This window comes from Podarcis pityusensis, assembly GCF_964106645.2.
Source record: "Podarcis pityusensis genome assembly, chromosome: 14".
In the NCBI taxonomy this organism is placed as follows: domain Eukaryota; kingdom Metazoa; phylum Chordata; class Lepidosauria; order Squamata; family Lacertidae; genus Podarcis; species Podarcis pityusensis.
Window position 1 is genome coordinate 2,022,643 of NC_138039.1, and position 24,548 is coordinate 2,047,190.

Consider the following 24,548-nt stretch of genomic DNA (forward strand, 5'->3'; position numbering starts at 1 on the left):
GTTTTCACTTGGCACCTACAGATGTGTAATGAGGGTGCCAGGTGAGACTCCTTGGGGAGAGAATTCCTCAAATGTGGAGCCACTGCAGAAAAGGCCCCGTTCTCATGTTGCCACGCTCCAGACCTCTCATGGAGGAGGCATGAAGAAGGACCTCAGAGGATGACCACAGGCTCTTAGGCTGTTGAGCACTTTAAAAGTTAACACAAACACATGATGTGGACTCTAGAAGCAAACTGGCAACTTGAAGTCACTCGTGCAGACTCAGTGCGTCATACACTCTGAGCATCCTGCCCATTGCGGCTGTTGAGCTTTGAAGTGAACCACATCCTCAGGGCCTGCAAGACGGAGCTGTTCTGCCAGGCCTTTGGGCAGGATGCAGTCTGACTTACTTTCTTTTATATAAAACAAGCCCAAAGGAGACCCCCAACCTGCACACAGGTCCTTGTATGATCAGTGGAAACAGTTGGTCCTGGCAAGTATTAACCTCTCTCAATTCCAACCTGATAATTACCACCTGCCCAGATTTTAATTTGTCTGAATTAATTTTAAGATGTATTTTAATTAACTGGTGTCTGTTTTTATGCATATCGTCTTGTTTTTATGATGTTAGCTGCTCTGAGTCCAGCCTCAGCCAGGTAGGGCAGGATACAAATAAAAATGAATTATTATTATTATTATTATTATTATTATTATTATCATCTTGAGTTGCAGATGGGTCCGTGTTGTCTTCTGAGCTGCCCTCTCATCATTGCCCTCACTATCCTCTCTTCTTCTTCTTCTTTTCCTTCCCTGCCTCCCTTCCTGCCGCATCCCCAACTCTTCTCCTCTCAGATGCACTCCATCAAGTCGGCCATCGAGAACATGGATCCCATGGAGCTGGACTTCAGGATGAGGCTGGCCGAGCTGCAGAGGAGGTACAAGGAGAAGCAGCGCGAGCTGGTGAAACTGCAGCGGCGGAGAGACTCAGAGTAAGTTGCCGCGGAGGAGCCCCCCTACGGCCTTCCACGGCTGCCTGGCTGGTGCCGCTGTCCCTAGACTCTCCTCCTTGGCTTTCCTCATTCTCCTCTTGGTGGCATCTGTTATTGGTGTGCTTTGAACTGAGCTTTGCAAAAACGTCGAGAGCAGGACATGATCATGGATATGGCCTTGAGCGCTCTCCACGTTTTGGATTCGCGGTGGCCTTCCTGGAGGCGTCAGATCTGAGCGTAGGGCAGTTTTAGATGTTTGGTGATGGATCTAGGTGGCTTTTGGCGGTCTCCTTCCTGTTACTTCCTCTCTTTCTTTTGACGACTTATTTTATTTTTGATGCCTGTGTCGCTTTTGGTTAACAGCCCAGCCTGTGGTTTCTTTTAAGGGAAAAGCATGACGAGAAAAGTAGAAGCTTGTCCAGACGAGGCCCAGGAAGGCCCAGGAAGAGGAAGCATGGACCGAGCGCAGTGTCGCCCCCTATGGAGAGAGGGAAGAGGGACAGCAGGAGCGGAAAGTAAGGCTGGACTGCGGGGAAAGCCGTGGGCAGCAGGGTCTCTTCGGCTCTCTCTCTCTCTCTTGCGCACACACACACGCTCTCTTCCAGCGCAGGGCTGAGTCGGCAGGTGCATGCATCTCGGAGGAGGGTTGCCGCGCAAGGCGCCCAGGGCTTGTGGCCACAGAGTGCGGCAGAAAGGGGTGGGCTGCTGCCACACATGGAGGGACCGCTGGATGAGCAAAGCAGGGTGGGAAGAGAAGTTGTTTTGGTAGCTGAACAGCAGACCAGCACACAAGACGAGTCCGCTTGCTTATTTGTGGGGCCCTGATCCTGGCAATGGCCTCTGCGCACTGTCGCCATTATAGATCTGTGTAGAAGATCCCTGGGTCTTCCTGGGTCCTGTCCGGGGCACTGATTCTTCTTTTGCTTCCGTCTTCGCTCCCTAATGGAGGATGTTTTAAAAAATTGCTTCGCCTCTGCTCAGGAGTCTGGGACATATTAGAAGTATAGCGGCTTTAAGGAATCCGGCTTGGACATGGTGAACTAAGGCTGTTCTTACTTTCCTTGCGTCTTTTGCCAAGAGGGAGCCTTAATGGTTCTGCCAAGGGCTTAACAGGCAATGTGGGTGTGCAGCTCCTGCTCTCTCCCTCGGTCTCTCTCTCCTCCTCTTCCTCTCCTGCTGTTTGTCCAGTGTGTCTTCGCAAATCTCCGTCTCTTTGTAACCCTGTCCACTGTTCGTCTGCTTAGCTGGTTTGGGAAACGTGTGGAAATTGCTGCTATCTGGGGCTTGTGTAAGTGTGTTTGATGTGTACAGTGGTCCCTTGGGTCTCAAACTTAGTCCGTTCCAAAACCAAAGCGTTCCAAAACCAAGGCGCACTTTCCCATAAAAAGGAATGCAAAATGTGTTAATCTGTTCCAGACTTTTAAAAGCAACCCCAAAAACAGAAATTTAACATGAATGGCTAACAAGGCCATTGATTCATCAAACGAAAGCAATCAACAATACACTGCAGTCACACAATCTATCAATCATCAGTAGCTGAACTGCGTTCCACACAATCCCCAAAACAGAAGGAGCCGCAAAAACAAAAATGCAAAATAAATAGCAAAAAACAGACAGATCTCAGCGTAACACTGAAATCGGAAGTGTAACACTTAAAGCGGAGTACGTTCGGCTTCCAGAAAAAGTTTGCAGACTGGAACACATGCTTCCAGGTTTGCAGTGTTCAGGTTTCAAGTTGTTCAAGTACCAAGGCGTTTGAGAACCAAGGTACTGATGTATATGTCTGTGTGGACAAACATGATGGGAATCTTAAAAGAAGCCGCATTCTGCATCGAGAGGGTCTGGAATTACCGTTTCCTTAAAGGCAGAATACCAGATCCATGTGTGTCGCTGCACAGATCCTTTACTTCCTCCTCCGCTATTCCATACCGCTTAGTTCAAGACTATTGATTCATTCATTTATTTGGAGTGTTTACACCTGGCCTGATCACCAAAGTTCTCAAGGCAGCTTACGATATATTTTAAATTCGTTAAAAATAGTCAAGAGGAGAAGGGCAATGTCTGCAGTACGGCCACCAGTGGCGTAGCGTGGGGGGTGCAGGGGGGGCTGGCCGCACCGGGCGCAACATCTGGGGGGCCGCGCTCGCACTCGCAGCTCTCTGCCCCTACCTGGCTCACTCACTCTCTCTCACTGCAGTGCTGGCTGTGCGAATCCGATCCGAACCGCTGGGTCGCCGCCCACTGTGGAGGGGGTGGGTGCCAGGCGTGCGGTGCGGAGAGAGAGCGAGGGAGTATCTGGGGGAGGGACAGTGCAGCGGCCGCCCAGCGCAGCGCTGAGCGCGGGAGAGAACCACACCAGACCAGACCAGGCAGCAGCAAGAAGAAGCTGGCAGCGGCGGCAGGTTAGGGGTTAGGGGGCGCACATTACTTGCCTTGCCCCGGGTGCTGACAACCCACGCTACGCCGCTGACGGCCGCATCTGATGTGCACTTAAGTTGCGAGATTTCAAATATACGGGCTTGAAGGCTGGCTGGAACCCCTCAAGCTCAGTGTGGGGACGGCACCCAGCCAGCGCCAAGCCCTGCCGCTCTCCCTCTGGGCCTGGGATGCTCCTGCAAGATCTCACAGGAACTTGGGTGGCTTCTCAAAATCTAGCAGCGGCATCGAATGCTTGCACAGGGTTTCGGTTCCAAGTGTGTGAGTATGCACTGTTTCATACCTTGGTTTGGGAACAGCTTAGTTCCCAAACATTTTGGCTCCTGAACTCCGCAAACCCGGAAGTGACGATTCCGGTTTGCAAACTGTTTTTGGAAGCTGAACGTCCCGCGGGGAGCTTCCTGCAGCCAATCAGAAGCCGCGCTTTGGTTTCCAAACTTTTTGGAAGTCGAACGGACTCCTGGAATGGATTCCGTTTGACTTCCAAGGCACGACTGTATTTGCAGGAGTCTTGGAACTGAAAACACATACGCACCCCGTAAGATGCGATTGCACAATATGCAGAGGACCTGCAACTTACGCTCATCTGTACTTAACATGATTGCAGCTTTGTGAGGATGGTGGTAAAACTAAATAATTGGAGAATGGGGGGACAAAGCTTTTTAAGAGGCTGATAAAACCTTTTATTTCCAGCAAAGAGGTGCGGGGGCTCTGGGGCCCTGTTCAGGGAAGTTTTAATGTGTGACATTTTAATGTATTTTTAATCTTTGTTGGAAGCCGCCCAGAGTGGCTGGGGAAACCCAGCCAGATGGGCGGGGTACAAATAATATATTATTATTATTATTATTATGCAAACATCCCAGAGCCCAGTAAGTGATGTGGAGGGCAAAACCTGCTCTGGACAGGTAGGAATGTCTGTCTGCGTTTCTGGTGGCTTTTATACAATTTTGCCTTTGTGCATGGACCTTGAAGCCGGAACTCCGCCCCCCAATACATGGTGGGTGGACACACCGTGTGCTTTTTTGTGTATATGTGGAGCCCTTGGAACTGAACCCATATCTTGTAAGATAGGGTTGTACGTTATATAAGTTTCCCCTTAGTTTGCAGATGTCCCCTGTGCCCCCTTGCAGCTGAATCTGGCTTGGAAAGCTGCCCCCCCCCCAAAGAAAAGAAACTGCTGGTGGGTCTCAGGATAGCTTCTGTCTCGCAGGCTGGAGCAAAGCATAGCAGGGAGCAAAGGGTTTCTAGACTCCCCAGACATAACTCCACATAACTCCATCCTGATTTCAGACATTGTGACATAGCGATATACATCACAATGTTTGGCTGGTGATAATAATAAAGAACTAATAATAAATTATTATGTATACTCCACCCTTCTTGGTTCAGAAAACTGGGCTCAGGGAGGCTAACAACAAGTTTAAAACACTTAATTGAGGCAACAAAAAACAGCATAAAATACAGTATAAAACGTAACAATACATTCAGAATTCAAAAATCAATTTGGGGGGGGGGGGATCCATCCAATAAACATTAGATGACCACCAGGGCTAGCTGGCTGAATTAGTCCTAATTGGAGGAGGAGACCAGGGGAGAATTAGCTGTGGGATCCCAGAGCGGGTAATCTTCATAAAAAAGGGAGAGGGAGGGAAGGAAGGGGAATAAAAGATCAGGCTAAGTTCAAATTGAAAGCCAGGCGGAATAGCTCTGTCTTACAGGCCCTGCGGAAGGAGGTTAAATCCTGCAGGGTCCTGGTCTCATGGGACAGAGCATTCCACCAGGTCAGAGCCATCACTGAGAAGGCCCTGGCCCTGGCTGAGGATAATATCACAGTGTTGAAAACCAGATATTGCCCAGCTCTACCCATGTGGCCTCAGATCTCCAAGCTGCCACTCTGCCGCTAAATTCCTGGGCCACGGCAGGTTTCGTATGAACATAATCCTGGCCCAGAAATATATATAGTTTGTAGCCATTCTGTGCACATGCAGCAATGGGTACCAAATGCTGAATTAAAACATCTTGAGAATTTATGTACAGAGAGAAAGAGAGAGAGAGAGTCTGTAGATTTTCAGTCTGGAGGTGTGTAAATGCCTGGTGGAATCTTGAAAGTCAGAGCAGGGGTTGTTTGTTCATTTGCAATATTTCTAGACTGCCTTTCAACATCTCGTTGCCTTCCCAATTTCAGTATATGGGGGGGGGGGAGGTGGAGAGCAGAGTCCCCTTGGCCTTCCCCTGTGACTAGCAAAAGCCAAATAAACAGAGAATCAGCTGTTCTCGATGGTGCAAGATTATGATTGTTTCACCAGAGAACTTTTAATTGCCGTTTCAAAGCGCCAAGGACATACTGTCCTGGGAGTGGCTGAACTTAATTACGGATAAGGTCCCTGCAGAATGTCTTGCTGCTCCCTGCTAGCTCAGAACAGAGTTCTGCTGTGCTAAATTTAAGCAGTTGGATTGGAATAACATTTGCAAGAATGTGATTTATTTATTTTCTGCAGAATTTCTTCTGCCTGAGGCACAATTTATTGAATTAGGCTTACCTCTCCTTGGGATTTTTGCTCCCAGGGTGCCCTAAACCAACGCCTCTGGCAGCGCCCCCTGTTCTTTTGCTGCAACAGCTGCCAGCCAGCTCTCTATTGACAAAATAATTGGGGATTCAGGTACGTAGCTATGTTGGTCTGACGCAGTTGAAATATATATAAAAATTGTCCAGTAGCACCTTAGATAAAGGTAAAGGTACCCCTGACTGTTAGGTCCAGTCGTAGACGACTCTGGGGTTGCGTGCTCATCTTGCTAGATTGGCCGAGGGAGCCGCCGTTGTCCGCAGACAGCTTCCGGGTCATGTGGCCAGCATGACTAAGCCGCTTCTGGCGAACCAGAGCAGCGCACGGAAACGCCATTTACCTTCCCGCTGGAGTGGTACCTATTTATCTACTAGCACTTGACGTGCTTTCGAACTGCTAGGTTGGCAGGAGCAGGGACTGAGCAACGGGAGCTCACCCCGTCGCGGGGATTCGAACTGCTGACCTTCTGATCGGCAAGCCCTAGGCTCTGAAGAAGTGTGCCCAAGAGTGGCTGGAAAAAGAAAGAGGCAAAGGATGAAATCAAAATTGCACGCAAGGGCGCCGTTCTGTGTAACAACCACAAAAAGTGCAACAGGCTTTTCTCCACTGGGGATTTCTAAGTAGAGGGGGCACCCCCATCTGTCAGAGATGCTATAGTTGAGGTTCCTGAATTGCAGGGGTTTGGACTCAATGACCCTTCAGGGATACCCCACAACTCTTTATTTACAGTGGTAACTTGATTCTCAAACTTAATCCGTTGCAGAAGTCTGTTCCAAAACCAAAGCGTTCCAAAACCAAGGTGCGTTTTCCCATAGAAGGGAATGCACAACGGATCAATCCGTTCCAGACTTTTAAAAACAACCCCTAAAACAGCAATTTAACATGAATTTTACCATCTAACGAGACCATTGATCCATAAAATGAAAGCAACAATCAATGTACTGTACTGTAAAATAAATAAGGCAACATTGTAGATGATAAAATTTAAAACTACTTTTTTTTCTTACCTGCACTGATGATAGTCGTTGTTTGGATGGGGGGCTTTTATCCATTTCCACAGTCACACAATCCATCAGTCTGTAGCTGCGCTTGGTTCCACACAGTCACAAAAACAAACTAACCGAAAAAGCCTTAAAAACGCAAAATAAATAGCAAAAACAAAAGTGCCAAACTTAATCTGTTCCGGAAGTCCGTTTATCTTCCGAAATGTTCAAAAACCAAGGCGCGGCTTCTGATTGGTGCAGGCGCCTGGAAACAATAGCCGACAGCCGCATTGTACGTTTGGTTTCCAAAAAACGTTTGAAAACCGGGACACTTCTGGGTTTTCGGTGTTTGAGGATCCAGGCATTTGAGAACCAAGGTACCACTTTATATAATTCTATGGCTGTAACAAGACTATATTGACAAGGAGATGATCTTTGCGATCAAGTAAGACAAAATACCATTGCAATTGCAAAGTGTGAATTTCAGCAAGGGTCCAACGCAACTATTCTATGCCTCTAGCCTTTACCTTCCTTTTGCCCTCGACTTTGCAGAAACACAGAGCGACGTCTCCACGACTTCCCATCCTGCCGGAGGTACCGAATGTCGTAAATAACCGCCACGCCTTTGTTTTTAGGAACTCTCTAGCCACAGCCCTCCTGTCACTCTTACTGGTCGCCACCAAAGTGCCAGATCCCAAGGGGGATCTACAGTTTGTCTCCCGTGACCCTGCGAGGGAAGGTAAAGGGAGATCCGGTCACCAACTATTTTCTATCTGGCTTCCAGGCTGAGCAAATCCTTGCTGCTCTCCGAAGACTCTGAGGCTGGCGAAGGAACCAGGAAAAGGCACAGGGGCCTCATCCTTGAAGAAGACGATGCGGAGAGCAGGAGCGGGAAGCTGAGAGGACGGAATCGCAGCTGGGATGAGCAGGACGTGCTGGCAAACTTCTCCAGCGAGGTTGGTAGTTAATATTTTTTATTATTATTTAAACCCCGTCTATCCGTCTCGGTTGCTTCAGCCACTCTGGGTGGCTTCCAGCACATACAACAACAAAAAGTGAAACAATTAAAATTTACAGATTCAGGGCTGCCTTCAGATGTCTTCTAAAAGTCAGATAGTTGTTTATTTCCTTGACATCTGACAAGAGGGCGTTCCACAGGGCGGGTGTCACCACCGAGAAGGCCCTCCGCCTGGTTCCCTGTAACCTCGCTTCTCGCAGTGAGGGAACCGCCAGAAGGCCCTCAGAGCTGGACCTCAGTGTCCGGGCAGAACAATGGGGGTGGAGACGCTCCTTCAGGTATACTGGACTGAGGCCGTTTAGGGTTTTCAATGTCAGCACCAACACTTTGAATTGTGCACGGAAACCTACTGGGAGCCAATGTAGGTCTTTCAGGACCGGTCTTGGTGGCCACGCCCAGTCACCAGTCTAGCTGCCACATTCTGGATTAGTTGCAGTTTCTGGGTCACCTTCAAAGGTAGCCCCACATAGAGCGCATTGCAGTAGTCCAAGCGGGAGATAACTAGAGCATGCACCACTCTGGCGAGAAAGTCCGCTGGCAGGTAAGGTCTCAGCCAGCGTACCAGATGGAGCTGGGAGACAGTTGCCCTGGACACAGAATTGACCTGCGCCTCCATGGACAGCAGTGAGTCCAAAAATGTCTCCCAGGCTGCGCACCTGGTCCTTCAGGGGCACAGTTACCCCATTCAGGACCAGGGAAGACAAGGCTCCTTGCTGACTATTACCCATCTTCCCTGGCGAAGTGTAGATGTTCTCAGGCCATGTGGGTTTTTGGGTGAGGTCCAGTAGGAGTGGCAGGTGCCATGCAAGAGCCATGCCCAAGTACATGCCCCAGAATTCCTCATGATGCTCTTTTGTCCCATGAACGACATCTAAGGGTTCCTCTGTGAGGAAAGTTCTGCCCCGAAGGCAGAAAGTTCAAAAGTCACCTCAGTGTAGTCAGAAGGGCCAAACCGGAGACGTCTGTGCCACGAATTCACCCGTGTCCCGTTCGTTGCCTTTCCTCCTTTCTTTCGCCAGCTAAAGATTAAGAAGAAGAAGCTGGCGTCCGAGCAGGAGCAGCTGGTGAGCAAGCTTGACAAAGCGCTCTCCCTCGGCAGACACAGCAAGCTGAAATCCCCTTTTAAGTTTGCTGACGGCTCGGCGGGGAGGCCGAGAAATGGCGGCTGTTACGGCGGCAGATACGCGTCTCCCCACGAGCCCTCGCTGGGCAGGGACGAGAAGAGGAGCTTGGCTGAAACGCTGAGCTACTCGCTGAAAGACCCCAAAGAAGGTAAAAACAAAATGGCTGCCAAAATGAAGAAGATGGAGGTGGGGCTAAAGCTCAAGGGTCACCTGAAGGCATCCATTTCCCCCACAATATCCGAAGCTAGCAGTTATTCGTACAGTAAGTAACTTGGCTATTTCTGCTCTTCCTCAGCTGTTGCGTTTCTGATGGGCTTTGCAAAGGTTTAATCCTGCTTCATCCAACCTGCTGCCCTCTGGATGTTTTTGGACGGCCGCCCCCTTAATCCATGATGGCCGGGGCTGATGGGAGCTGGAGTCCGTCAGCCTTTGGAGGGCACCAGGCTGGGGAATATTGGTTCAAATTCTCTAGGCTCATTGTGGCAGTGACGGAGCCCTGCTTCACCACGGGGGTGGGGGCAAATAGATCGAGGGACGATCAGACCAGAAGGATCTTAGAAAGCAGTTCCATCAGGATGTCCAATGGATTTCCGTTCAGCATTTGCCACACTGGAGAGAACTGTGAAGGGCGATCGGCCGCCATCTTGCCTCTGGATCTCCACTAATTGGGATCTGTGGTGAGAGACAAAGGCTGCTTTCCATCTCTGCCTGTGTGCTTCTCAGAGCATGGTGGCGAGGGCGAGAGAGATCTTTAGGCTGATCCCACAATCCGTGCCGCATGGCTTGCCTCTTCTGCTGCGGCGAGGGACCAACGGCTCTCCAAATGTCATTGGACTCCAGTTCCCAGCAGCTCCAGCCACGCAGGGCCCAACAGTGACACGACAAAAATTTAAGGAATGATGCCCGGCAAGGAGAAAGAGGACTAGGAACCAATTTTCTCTGTCTCTCATAACCCTAAAACATTCAATGAAGCTGAACGTTGGAAGTCTTTCCTCATGCAGTACAGTTAAACTGTGGAACTCCTTCCCACAGGACGCAGGGATGGCCACCAATTTGGACAGCTTTAGAAGTGGATCGGACAAATTCATGGAGGGGAGAGGGCTCTTGATGGCTACCAGCCACTGGCTGGAAACCACAGGAGGGGAGAGTTGTTCTTGTGCTCGGACCCTGATTGCAGGTTTCCCACAGGGACCTGCTTCACCGCTGTGAGAACAGGATTCTGGACGAGATGGGCCAGGGTCTTGCTCCAGCCGGGTCTTCTGACGTTCTTCATATTGAGAGATGGTGGCCGTTGGAGTCCCACAATGTCCGCAGGGCCATGAATTCCCGATTGCTGCCCTTTTGAATTCTGTAGACTCTTCTTCTACAGCAGAACCTTGGTTGTTGAACGTAATCCCTTCAGAAGACCAAAAAAAAAAAAATGGAGAAACACACATTGGAAGCCGTTTGACTTCTGAACATAGTTCGAAAATGGAAGCATTCACTTCTGGATTGTCGGTGTTCGGCTTCCGAAGCACTCAACAGCCGAGGTTCCGCTGTATAGGTGAAGGAGAAGTTCCTTGCTTACAAATATACTGCCTAAACATTCATACATTGCTGGTTTGGGGCAGTTTCCTCTTCGAACTGTCTGAATCCCACACTATTCCAGTACCGCCACGTGAATTGTTTGAGAAAATGGCACATTGTCTCCCCATATCGGCGCCATCGACCACCATTTGCACGTGAAAGAACCATGCAGTGTCCCCACGTGGTGGTTTTTTACAGAAATTACTAGAACGATGTGGGATACAGTTGTGTGTAGCATCAATACAACTCCCTCAGCAATCTAGGAGCCAAGCGTTGGTCCTGAAGAACATTTTGCTTCACACCCGCAACAGATAGGTAGTCAAGGTTCTCCTTGCCTTCTCCAATGGTGTGCAGCCAAATGGAAGCGAGGAATAATAATTTTACTATTTATACCTCGCCCGTCTGTCTGGGATGCCCCAGCCAATCAGGGCGGCTGGTGGGTTCCTTCTCCCTCTGCAAATTATTCTGTCACCTTGTTTTGAACACCCCACCAAATTAATTACGTTGGCTGCAGATACAGACTCTGAGGAAGACGACGGATCCCTGAAGGACGAGTGGTCTTCTCACGGCTCCAGAACGAGACCCCCCAGCCTGTACGGTGTGGTGGCCCCCACGAGCGGCCGGACGGCCGGAGGAGGCCTCAGGGCGGCAGCCAAGAAAGGCATCTGTGCCGCCAGGACTCTCAAATCTAAACTGGCTGCCACGGCAAGCAGGAAGCCGCAGTTTTGCTTGCTGCCCGGAGAGGGGTCTTCCTTCAGTGATTCTTCAGAGGACTCGTTCGATCAAGGTTACTAGATTATAAAACCAAACAAAGCGTCGGTGTTTGAGTGAATGAGGGGCGTGTTGGCAGCAGGGAGAGGGGCTCCGGCTGACCATCTTGGTCCTCATGGTGCTTTTGTTGGTATTTTCTTTTGCAAAACAACAACATCTGCTTTTGCCACTAGCTCTTATTATTATTATTATTACAGTGGTACCTTGGTTCTCAAACTTAATCCATTCTGGAAGTCCGTTCCAAAACCAAAGCGTTCCAAAACCAAGGCGCTCTTTCCCATAGAAATGAATGCAAAATGTGTTAATCCGTTCCAGACTTTTAAAAGCAACCCCTAAAACAGTGATTGAACATGAATTTTACTGTCTAACGAGACCATGGATCCATAAAATGAAAGCAATAAACAATGTACTGCAGTCACACAATCAGTAGCTGAACCGGGTTCCACACTGTCACAAAAATAAAAAAGAGCCGCAAAAACAAACAAACATGCAAAATAAATAGCAAAAACAGACAGACCTCAGCGTAACACTCAAAATGGAAGTGCAGCACTCAAAATGGAGCACGTTCGGCTTCTGAAAAAAGTTCGCAAACCGGAACACTTACTTCCGGGTTTGCAGCGTTCGGGTTCCAAGTTGTTTGAGTACCAAGGAGTTTGAGAACCAAGGTACCCCTGTATTTTATTACTGACTCGCTCTTCTAAGAGCTCTAAGATCCCTTGGAGCATTTAGCCTTTGCTGTCCATCCCGACCCTTCCCAAATCTGTTCCTTTCCTTTTTTTTAACCCTCCATCTCTTGCCGCCATCGCTGTTGTTGTATGTGGTTCTTTGCTTTTTTTTGCATGTGTTAGAGGTCTTGGGAGGAGGTTTGTAACTTAGATGCCACGTTGTGTGGGAGTGCCCCCTCGATGTCTGTACTGCAATTTGGTACCAAGCTTTCTATTAAAAGTATCCAGTTTGTATTTAACTAAACCAGTCTGCCTCGTCTCTCTTGCTGCATCTCTCGCTAGTGGGGGTTTTTTTTTTAGCTTGCTGCTTCTTCGCCCCATTCCGCTGTCCCTTCATCGCTCCCGATGTCTTAGCACCAAAGAAAAAGAGAGAATTAACAAAATTGTGGCGTTCTTTGTATTATTCAAATATCCCTGGCTTGCAGATTCTCTGAAGGTGCTTTGTTTTCCAGGAGGAAAAGCACATTATGCATCAATCTCTCCCCCCCCCCCCGACTCCAAAACACAGCTTGTCATGTTCGGCACAGATTATTCCACAGTGGGCTGTTTCCCCAGCCCCCCCCCCCCCGCAAATTCACTTTTATAAAGGAAGAAAGACGTAGCTTGGGAAAAGAAAAAAGGAATGATTAAGCTTAGTAATTTTTGCTTCTAAAAATGGCTTAATTCTATAAAATGAAACCGATTTTTCTTTGTCAGTTCCAATTGGGCTCTAATAATTTTAAGGCTTCCCTCCACCCCTATTAATTCTGCTTTTTAAAAATTAAATAAATAAAGCAGGTTATGAATATTTCAGACCTTGCAACAAATGTGCAAGAGCAAAGGAATTACTTAATATGAGATCAGTGTAGAGGGAGAGATCTGAATGCAAGGCCTTGGGGGGGAAACAGCAATTTTATTAGTGCCCTTTGCCCCTTGGCAAAGAGGGAGGGAGAAGGAAGGAAGGAAAGAAAGAAAGAAAGAGAAAAAGGGGTGAAAGGAGAAATGTTTGGGACTAGGCTGCTAGACCACAAGGGTCCCTGCTCCCTCTTCTTCCCGATTTTAGAGCGACTGATTCAATAATTGTAACGGGGAAAGGTCATTGGAGAGACACCTCAATTTTGGATCCCGCAAAGACCAGCAAGAGGGAAGAGGGAGATGTAGAATGCAGCTGTTACCTTCAAAGTAAAGACTTTATCTGATGAGCTGGGTTCAAATCCTACTTGTGGTCACAGAAGGACTATTTTTGGCGCTGGATCTTCCTTTTAATCCTGTTCTGCTGCCTCCCCCCACCCTAGCTGTCAATGTTTCCCTTTTTTTTAAGGGAAATTCCCTTATTCCGAATAGGATTCCTCGCAAGAAAAGGGAAAAGCTGACAGCCATGACCCCCACCCTCAATCCAAGTTTGCTCACTTCTGGAACAGAAAACTATAAAATGGGGTTGCAGAAACATGAAATCAGTGGCAGCGTTGAAGAACCATAATAATTTTTTTTTTTAAAGCAATTGAGAGAAAAGATGGAACCCGAGGGGGAGGGCTTTCCAGTAAAGATATCTAACATAACTTCTATTAAGCTGCAATCCTGTGCACACTTACCTGAAAGTAAACACCACTGACTACAAGGGGAATGGCTTTTAAGTAAGTGTGCCTTGGCTCGCGCTGTAAATGTTCCTTCCTGTTCCGTAGTTTAGCACTAGCCCGCCTCCTTGCCCCATAAGCTGTATTTTCAAGGCTTTTTAAAGTAAACCTCAAACCCTGAAGAAATCTATTCCCTCCTTTAAAAAAAGAAGTAAATTTTGCTTAATCTTTGCTCTGGAGGATCAAATAGAGAATTTGCTCTAAAGCAGGCATCACCCAAACTTGGCCCTCCAGATGTTTTGGGACTACAACTCCCATCATCCCTAGCTAACAGGACCAGCGGTCAGGGATTATGGGAGTTGTAGTCCCAAAACATCTGGAGGGCCGAGTTTGGGGGTGGCTGCTCTATAGTGTCAAAAAAATAATAATTCCCTGTTTTCCTTTTACTTCTTTGCCCCCAAACGTCTTCCCGGCTAGGGTTTTGGGGGGAACGAGAGATGAAGAGACAGGACTCCTCGCCACCACCAAAATAACAACAATAATAAAAATTAGGTGTTTGTTCAGTGATGAAAACAGAACTCTGGAAATGTGCATTATTGGCGTAATCTTGGTGGGGAGGGGAGGGAGGGAGGGAGGGAAGAGCGCTTTACGACGAGGGATATTTGGGTAGCGGCGTTTCTAATGGCTTTCCCTGATTTTACTAAACCATGAATTAACCTCAGCTTTTCTAGCATTGCTCGCTTTCTCCTTGCAGCCCCTCTGCCCCTGACCCCTCCCCATGATGCTTTCCATGTCTGTGTCGGTCCTTCGCGTTTGTTCTCGCGCTCCGCTCAAGAGGCAAAGCGATTGGCTTGGAGCAGGGCAGGCACTCTGCAGCGAAAGGTCCCTAAACCTTGTTATGTAGGTAGGCAAAAAACGCTTTTGTTCCCCCCTTTTGACGTCCTCTTTGAACCTCGGCAGCCTCGTGGTCTTTTCAGTTTTCGATGACAAAAACGCTGAAATTTTCTGGTTCCCCCTCCCGGTCCTTCTCTTCCATAAAAAGTTAAGCGTGCCCATTTCGATTGCCGCAAGGAACTTTTGCGAACAGCCAGCTGTTTCTTGCTGAGGGCTCCAGAAAAAACGACAATTATCGGGGGGTGGGTTATTATCTGTTGCGAACGTTTCCGCCCGAGGCAACGTGAGAATGGAGAAAGTTTTTCGGGAACAAAGGATATCCCTCGAGGGAAAACACGAGACCTCCTTTGCCGGCCTCGTTTTCTACGCCCCTCGGAAGTTTCCTACTTACCCAACGCACAAAAATTGAGTGAGGATTTCTGCTTCCCCGCCCTTTGAACGAGAAGTAGGCCGCTGCCCTAAAAAAAGATGAACTCCAGTTGCGCCGACTTCTTTGCTTGGAAAGTGGGTCGGTGTCTGCAAGGCGGAAACTCAGCTTCTGGCAGAGGAGCTCTGTGGCCGTGTTTGCATGTCACAACAGAATCACAGAATTGTGGAGGTGGAAGAGACACCAAGGGTCATCTAGCCCACCCCGCTGCGGAACTCAAACCCATGACCCAATGAGCTTCATTATGGCCAAATAGGGGAGATTTGAACCCAGGCCCTAGTCTGACCCTCTAACCTCCGCACCACACTTGCCTGTAATTATCACCGTATTTTTCGCTCTATAAGATGCACCAGACCACAAGACACACCTAGTTTTTGGAGGAGGAAAACAAGAAAAAAAATATTCTGAATCTCAGAAGCCAGAACAGCAAGAGGGATCGCTGCGCAGTGAAAGCAGCAATCCCATTTGCTGTTCTGGCTTCTGGGATAGCTGCGCAGCCTGCATTCGCTCCATAAGACGCACACACATTTCCCCTTACGTTTTAGGAGGGAAAAAGTGAGTCTTATAGAGCAAAAAATACGGTATATTATAGTAAATATTGCGTCACTCCTAGAGACAAAATAATAATAGCAATGCCACCATCTGAAAGAGTTAATAATATAATAACAGTGATGATTGATTATTATTATTATTATTATTGTCGCTGATGGGAAGTCTATTTCTGGAGTCGGCAGTATGTAAACGCAAATGGAAAAATAACTGAGGCTTGTTATGCCTTCTGCAAATGCGTGTAAGACTCTGAAAGGAAAACCCCAAAGTTACTGGAATTTGGACCGGCCAATTTAAAACCAGATGTGGAGGACCCCATAGCTGTCTAACGTCTGCCTGCACTTAGCCAGCTTTGTACACTGCAAGTCTGCTTGGCTCTGTGATGAAACCGTCCTGTCTTTGCTGCGATATCGATGCCAAATTAATCTTCCGTGTGCATTGCTCGCCCTCCGCTCCCCCCATCCCGCACCCCTTGTTGCATTTATGTGGTGACTTAACAAATGTCTGTCTGTTGCTTGGTCAAACTTTCGCTTCCCTTATTTTTGCTGCTCTGTCGGGGGGGCTATCAAAAGCAGATTTTGGTCGTGATGGTACCGCAAAAAAAGGCGTCCTCCTAATCTCATTAACGAGGGTGACTTTTAGCACATCTATGTGTTACATTGACTTTTAGCTTATCTTACACCGGCTCTTAGCTACCCTGAGGATCCTTTTTGGGATACGATGCTGTCGGCCACTTGCTGGAGATGCTGTAGCTGTGGGTTGGGATAGATGGCCTTTGGGGGTTCCCTTTCCAGCGCTGGTTTCTATTTTAGAATGCGAATGTGGGGTGTAAATAACAAAAATAGATCAACGTCCAGGATACTTCCATAAAGTTTTGGGTCACTCACTCAGCAATCCAGTGTGTGTGTGTGTGTGTGTGTGTGTAGATAAGCCTTACTAAAATAAACTCCCAGTTTGTATCATTTGAAATCCACACTAAGCGAGCAGTTTTGGAGGTGCAGCTGTCCTGTAAGCTTTTGGCAGCAGCTAAGAAACTCAACGCAGGTCACTCACAACTTGCGCAGCGGTTAAAATTTAAATCACTAGTCATTAAGACTTGATTTAAATCATTGTTATTTTTTTTTTTACAGAAAGACTTGTTCTTGCTGGTATAATCTTAATATTTACAACCGGATGAAGGTTTCATTTTTGGAATAATAAATTTTCAGAGTAGTTTTTACAGTTCTGTCAAAAATTACTGATGTGGTTATACTATTAGAAATACATAGACCGATAATTATGAAATTATTGCGAGGTTTAATAAGTTAGCTGTTTCTGTTTGGACAATCTTTTCTGCTGCACTTTATTGGAAGGAGAAAAATAATCATTAACAACAATGTAAACAATTTATTTAACTGAAACAATAACATTATAGCATATGTATCCATGTTTGTTAACTGATACGGTTAAAGAATAATTAAATTCATGGGGGGAGGGCAGTGTTAGCCCAGAGTTGTTGGCCTTCTCTAGCCCTATAACTCCTCGCGAGTCTCCTCTCTCTACTGAGCCCCTCTTCTACCAAATAATGATGATGATGATGATGATGATAATAATAATAATAATAATAATAATAATAATAATTTATTTATATCCCGCCCATCTGTCTGGGCTTCCCCAGCCACTCTGGGCGACTTCCAACAAAATATTAAAATACAGTAATAGGTGGGCAGTTTTGGGGAAATGGCCTCTGGGCCGAAGTGGTGAGCCAAAATTGGCCTGAGGTCTTAGAGGTCCTTCGCTCTGTTCTGTAAATCTCACTGATTCAAGGATGGAGCCTGGGCAAAAGGGGGGCCAGGTGATCTGCATTTCTGCCCCCATACACCTACCCATTCCTCAAACCTCGCGTTTCTCAAAATTGGGTCTTGTTGGACTACAACTCCCACCATCCCTAGCCAGCAGAACCAGCTGCCAGGGATGATGGGAACCGCAGTCCAAAAGGAGCCGGCAATGCAGAGACAACAACCCAAAGCTGAACCTTGTTTGGGCTGAGAGCTTGCAAGATGCGTTGCTGCTGTGATCAGCTGAGAGAGAGAGGCTGCTTGGCTGCGCCACGCTTCAGATTCGTAACGCCATCTTGTCTCCTACCAGATTCCAGCTCGGAAGAGGAGGAGGAGGAGGAAGAGGAGGAGGAAGCGGGGGACTATGGAGTGGGGAACAGCGGCAGGCTTTCGTCCCCCGCCTTGGATGAGAGCGGCTTGGGGCTTCTGGCGAGGTTTGCGGCCAGCGCCCTCCCCAGCCCCATCATCCCACCCTCTCTTTCCATCGTCCAGCTGGAAGCCAAGCAGAAAGCCAAGAAGAAGGAAGAGAGGCAGAGCTTGATGGGTGAGTTTGCATCGATGGGTCAGGCTCAGTTCTGGCGCTCCGAACTAATCCCCGCGCTCTGCAGACGCTCAGAGGCACCGCATTCTTCAGCTCTAAGCGTCTGTATGTCTTTTGCACTGCACTCTAGGTGTTGGCTTCAGGTTCCTAGGAGACGGGTATCCCCAAACTCGACCCTTCAGATGTTTTGGGACTACAATTCCCATCATCCCTGACCGCTGCTCCTGTTAGCTAGGGATGATGGGAGTTGTAGTCCCAAAAACATCTGGAGGGCCGAGTTTGGGGATGCCTGCTAGGAGAACACAAAACAGAACCCACAAGTTTAAAATTTGTTCTTCCTCCAATCTGGATGATGATGATGATGATGATGATAATAATAATAATAATAATAATAATAATAATAATAATTTATTTATACCCTGCCCATCTGGCTGGGTTTCCCCAGCCACTCTGGGAGGCTCCCAACAGAATATTTAAAACCATGATAAAACATCAAACATTAAAAACTTCCCTAAACAGGGCTGCCTTCAGATGTCTTCTAAAAGTCAGATAGTTGTTGATTTCCTTGACATCTGATGGGAGGGCATTCCACAGGGCGGGTGCCACCACCGAGAAGGCCCTCTGCCTGGTTCCCAGCAACCTCACTTCTCACAGTGAGGGAACCACCAGAAGGCCCTCGGAGCTGGACCTCAGAGTCAGGGCCGAACGATGGGGGTGGAGACGCTCCTTCAGGTCTACTGGGCCAAGGCCATTTAGGGCTTTCAAGATCAGCACCAACACTTTGAATTGTGCTCAGAAACGTACTGGGAGCCAATGTAGGTCTTTAAGGACCGGTGTTGTGTGGTTTCGGTGGCCGCTTCCAGTCACCAGTCTAGCTGCCGCATTCTGGATTAGTTGTAGTTTCTGACTCACCTTCAAAGGTAGCCCCACGTAGAGCGCAATGCAGTAGTCCAAGCGGGAGATAACTAGAGCATGCACCACGCTGGCGAGAAAGTCCGCTGGCAGGTGGGGTCTCAGCCTACGTACCAGATGGAGCTGGTAGGCAGCTGCCCTGGACACAGAATTGACCTGCGCCTACATGGACAGCTGTGGGTCCAAATTGACTCCCAGGCTGCACACTTGGTCCTTCGGTGGTACAGTTGTCCCATTCAGGACTGGGGAGTCCTCCATACCTGCCCACCTCCTGTCCCCCCAAAACAGTACTTCTGACTTGTCAGGATTCAACCTCAATCTCTTAGCCGCCATCCATCCTCCAACCGCCTCCAGGCACTCACACAGTACCTTTGCCACCTTCACTGGTTCTGATTTGAAAGAGAAGTAGAGCTTGGCTGGACAGAATGACTTCATCTGGCCAACCAGGACCTCCAGTTAAAGAGGGTGGGATGAAGGTCTTCCATAAATCCTGGTGGCAGTAAGAGGAAACCCAGGACATGTCTAGATGGGCCAGTGGTCTGACCCAGGGCAGGGCTCATTCCTACATTAACCTATCCTGGTTTAAAGGTAAAGGGACCCCTTGTAGCCATTAGGTCCAGTTGTGGACGACTCTGGGGTTGCGGCGCTCATCTCGCTTTACTGGCCGAGGGAGCTGGCGTACAGCTTCTGGGTCATGTGACCAGCATGACTAAGCCGCTTCTGGTGAACCAGAGCAGCGCACGGAAACGCCCTTTACCTTCCCGCCGGAGCGGTACCTATTTATCTACTTGTACTTGATGTGCTTTTGAACTGCTAGGTGGGCAGGAGCAGGGACCGAGCAATGGGAGCTCACCCCATCGCGGGGATTCGAACCGTCAACCTTCTGATCGGCAAGTCCTAGGCTCTGTGGTTTAACCCACAGCGTCACCTGTGTCCCATCCTGGTCTTTAGGGCTATGCAAATGTCCGGGGATGAATCCTGGGACAGGGGAGCGGGGCTGGAGAGGCGGCCCCATCTGGCAACAGCTCACCACCGCCTGTCTGGGGCTTCCTCCATGAATAATGGAAATTTCACTTTTTCAAATTCCCTCGTGTGCCCGTGGCTGGATAAGTCCCCCCAGGGCAACATCTTTCGAAGGCAGGCAGCTCTGCAAAAAGGCTCCATTTATAAACCCCCTTTATTAATATGTATTAAATGATAATGGAATTATAGCGGAATTCGGAACGGGAAAGGACGCCTGCCTTATTTTTAGCCTCTCGCTTCTCGCTGCTCTATCTTTGCACATCTCCCTGCATTGCAAGGAGATAGAAACCTAGGTTTGGTCTGAGATGCTTTCCTGTGGCATCCCAATGTCCCCAAAGGTATATATATAGGTGTGGCAAAGGCCTTAAAGGAGAATTAAAGGGGGATTGAGAAGGAGGTTGTGGGTGCAGGGGGGGGGTCTTTCCTCCTCCCTCCTTTTCCAGCTGCTCCATTCTGTTCCCCATTCTGTCCCTGGTTTTCAGTTTCCATCATCTCAACACTCAGGTCAACATTCAATAACCACAGAGCAATAGCCCAGGGCTATTTCAGGGGTAATTATGATGATGATTGAATGTATTTCTGTCCTTCCTTTCTCTCCAGTTCCAGCTGGCCCCTACAACATTAGGGCCTGTTGAATTTTTCACTTTCAAATTGCAAAAAAGTTTGAACATGACTTGGGAATTCATAGTCTTATTTTGGTTAAGTTAATATCAGTTAGTCTTGCTTGGTAAGTAAATGTATGTAAAATTGCACAGAAATCATTAAAAACGATTGCCAAGTGCTTGCAGTCATATATTAATATTATCAACATATTATTAAACTATATTAAACTACCAACGTATTATTAAACTATATTGAACTATACTGAAGGACAGCTAGAGATGGTTGTAAAAAGAGATAGCTGCTGTTGTTATTATTATTATTTATTTTTTGAAATAATTTTTATTTGATTTTACAAATATCATTCTAAAACAAAACCAATTACCTATCCATATAAAGAGACTACTCTGAATCTTGAGACTTCCCCTCCCCCCCATCGCCTCCATGGCTCTTAGTGTTGACATTTACAACTGCATTATCATTCCATTATCCACATGATAAAATCCATCTAAATTGTCCATATTCTTTGTTACCTTACAAGTGTGATTACAATCCTGCTAATGTTTTCATCTGCTTACAATGGTCTCCTAAGTAAATAAAAAACTCTCCCCGTTCTTTTTTAAAGTTCTTGTCCTCTTGGTTCCTGAGCCTTCCAGTTAGTTTTGCCATTTCAGCATAGTCCATCAACTATTATTTTGACTTCAGCAAAGGCACACATCTCTTTGTATTGGAAATACCCCATTTCCGAACGATTTTTTTAAAAAAGATTTTGGATACAGCAGTGATGTATAAATGGACTTACCATAACTGTGCAAGGGCAAACATTTTGCAAGCAAACAGATTTGTGGGGAAACGGGTTGTCTGCATCTTCCTCCTCCCTTCTTATTGATTACCTGCCCTTCACCCTAAGGCCCTGAAATATTCACCTTCATTTGGTGATCAGGAAGCTTCAGCCCCCAGATCCTTCAGTGTCCGGCTTCTTAACCGGAAGATTAAATTATGCAAAAATATGAGGGTTTGAATTCTTCATACGGATTGCAAAATTCATTTTTTTCATAATCAAGGACACCTTGGCGCAGATTCCCCCCTCCCTCTTTTTTAAAGCCTTTATAATAATTACAATTGAGTAATGTTCAGGGAAGTTTTTAATGTGTGACATTTTAGTGTATTTTTGGTCTCTGTGGAAGCCGCCCAGAGTGGCTTTTGAAACCTAGCCAGATGGGTGGGGTACAAATAATAAATTATTATTATTATTATTATTATTATTATTATTATTATTATTATTATTACCTATTGCAACTTTGTCCTTCAGGCTTTGAAAAAAAAATGTGTGGGAAAGTCTTTGTTTTGCTCTCTTCCTTGCCCCAGGTGAGCACTGCTGATTTTGGATGGTTGGGGATTCTGGTCGGAACTAGAGATGGGAAGGTCTGGAAAGAAACCGGGGAAATTGGGGGAGAACCCAGGGTTTTTTTCTGTTTTCCCCCAGGGGAAAATGGGGGGGACCTGTTTTATTGGCATTTCCCCCCAGTTCCCCCCCCCCCAGGCCTTTCCATCTCTAGTTGGGGCATGAATCAATTTAGGTATTGTCTTTGCCCCTGTTCCAGAGTGATCTAGAGCTCCTTGATCCCTCAGTAATGTCTGCAGCTGAAACATATATATATATATATATATATATATATATATATATATATATAATTTTTTTTACCAACCACCAAAACACAGTGAAACCTCCCAGGCAGCTGATATATTGGGTATACAATATTCAATAATATACATATTCAATAATATACATATTCAATAATATTCAATAATAACATATTCAAATTAACCATATGTACACTTCTATATACCTTAACACTCCTCCTTCCACAAGGTTTATTTAACTTTTAACATTTTAATTGCCCCAAATTGTTCAAACCTACTCAAATAATTCAATATCTTCTCAAACCATTCCTCACTCTTTCTTACTCTGGTTTCGCCTCAGATCGTATAAATCTTTCGCCTTTTATGCAGTTTTGAAAATATGCATTTGAGAATAAGGGAGCGAGAGAGCCCACCGTCGGAACAGAGCCAAGGGGGATTTCTGAGAAAAGTACCTGTGGCTTGAAGAAAACAAAGGCTTAGGTCTCCGCTTCAAAAGAGGAAGGATCTTGTGACCCATTTGTGGGTCCGAGAGCGGCGCTGGGGGGGTTTTCCCCAGTCTCATTTCCTGAATTTGGCCTTCCTTCTGGATTTGGTAACGGAGATGTCGGTTCAGGCTAGCAAAAGACTTTCTGGCAAAAGGAGGCCAGAGAGATGCAGAGGGTCCAGTAATTCCTTGGGGGGGGGGTCTCTCCCCCCTCAGTCTGTGAGGTAAGGGGGAGAAATAGGGGGTGCAAGCGTGGGGATCCGGCACTGGGAAGCTCAACCAGGTAGACGGCTTTCTTTAGATTCACACCTTCCGGCTGGTCCACTTTCCCCTTCCTCTCTTTCGCCGCTGTGCACTGGAAGGAGAGACCCCCGTCCGGAGGCTTTAGAGCTCTGACTTCCACTCTGGGGCCAAAAATGATTCTTTTAGGACCTTGCCTGGTTTTGATTTTGTTTCAAAACTCACCAACCGCTTGTCCAGGAGACTGCAGCTCAAAGCACGACTCGCGGTTGAAAGAGAATGCAAGGAAAGGGCCAGTAGGATGCTACTGAAACGACTTTGGGCTTTAGGGTATTGGGACTGACAACTGGGCTTCTGTTTGATTGTAAAAACACACAACACAACAACAACAACAACAACAACAACAACAACAATAATAATAATAATAATAATAATTTATTTATACCCCACCCTCCCCTGCCAGAGCTGGGCTCAGGGCAGCTAACACCAGTAAAAATTACAGCAAAAGCATAATGAGGGGGGGACCAATTTAAAATACAGGTTAAAATGTAACTTAAAACGCAGCCTCATTTTAAATGTAGCCCATAGATCAAAACCATAAGGGGAGGGAAGCATAACAAACTTCTACAAACTTCAAAGAGGTTTGTAGAAGAAGAGGAAACAGTAAAGTTATCAATAACAAATATGAACCACAATTATTTAAAACTTCAGAATGTTTAAAAAGCAATAGGCAACAAGATTAAAACTCACATTAACTTTCTAAACATCTGGCTAGGCGTGTCAAAATAAGGTCCGAGCTCCTGAAAGTCAAACCTTTTCCACATAAATATCTTCAAAGAAGAGAGAGAGAGAGAGAGAGAGAGAGAATTTGGGGGCAGTTCCCCTTGTTTCAGATGTCTTCTGAATGGTTTGACACACACGCCAAAGTCTGAGAATCCATATTTTTTTCTATTTTCCCGGGGGGAGGGATGTGCAATGTGTGTTTTTGCAACATAAGCCATCTTCCTGAGCTGTCAGGTGCCTTGAAGCTATGCTGTGAAAGGTGGTACGTATATATAATATTGTTATATACTGCCTTTCCTAGCCTCTTGGCTGTTTACATAGAAATGCAATGGGACAATATAAAACCACCGCAGCAAATTCAGCAGCCGGGAAACAGCGAGTCAAAGCGGTTACCTATCAAGCCAGCCTCTGAAAGACCTTTTTGAAGGTCGTATAAGGGAGGAGCTGGTCGTTTATTGTGTTTATTTAAAAAATGCTGGTAGCCTTAAGCTAAATCCAACGGTGTAAATAAGTTTTGATGGATGTAACAATGGATTACTGAATGGTTTAGTTACCGTATTTTTTGCTCTGTAACACGCACCCGACCATAACACGCACTTAGTTTTTAGAGGAGGAAAATCTGTAGGCATGCTACCCGTAGGCATTCCCTCCATAACACGCACAGACATTTCCCCTTACTTTCTAGGAGGAAAAAAGTGAGTGTTATGGTGCAAAAAATACGGTAGTTCATGTAAAATATGCAGGGATGTATGGTATGCAAAATGAACCACGGAAGGAGAAGAAGGGAAGTCATTGCTTTAAGGTTGTTTAAATGACTATTTCAAAATGTAATTTAGAAAATTTAATTGAAAAATATATCTATCTATCTATCTATCTATCTATCTATCTCTCTCTCTCTATATATATATATTTAAAAATGGAGGAGC

At 46.8% G+C, this 24,548-nt stretch overlaps 1 protein-coding gene across 3 annotated transcripts in view; it reads left to right on the forward strand.

Annotated features, from left to right (window-relative positions):
* LOC308462909 (trinucleotide repeat-containing gene 18 protein-like) overlaps positions 1–24,548 on the forward strand; it is a 60,840-nt gene that overhangs the window by 13,236 nt on the left and 23,056 nt on the right. For 2 of the 3 annotated variants that reach the window (XM_080980911.1, XM_080980912.1), the window contains exons 8-13: positions 832–968; positions 1,355–1,483; positions 7,736–7,907; positions 8,989–9,355; positions 11,174–11,446; positions 17,706–17,939. In XM_080980911.1, the coding sequence (XP_080837037.1) occupies positions 832–968; positions 1,355–1,483; positions 7,736–7,907; positions 8,989–9,355; positions 11,174–11,446; positions 17,706–17,939 (1,312 nt within the window). The remainder of the gene's footprint in view (positions 1–831; positions 969–1,354; positions 1,484–7,735; positions 7,908–8,988; positions 9,356–11,173; positions 11,447–17,705; positions 17,940–24,548) is intronic. The other variant, XM_080980913.1, reaches the window with a different exon arrangement.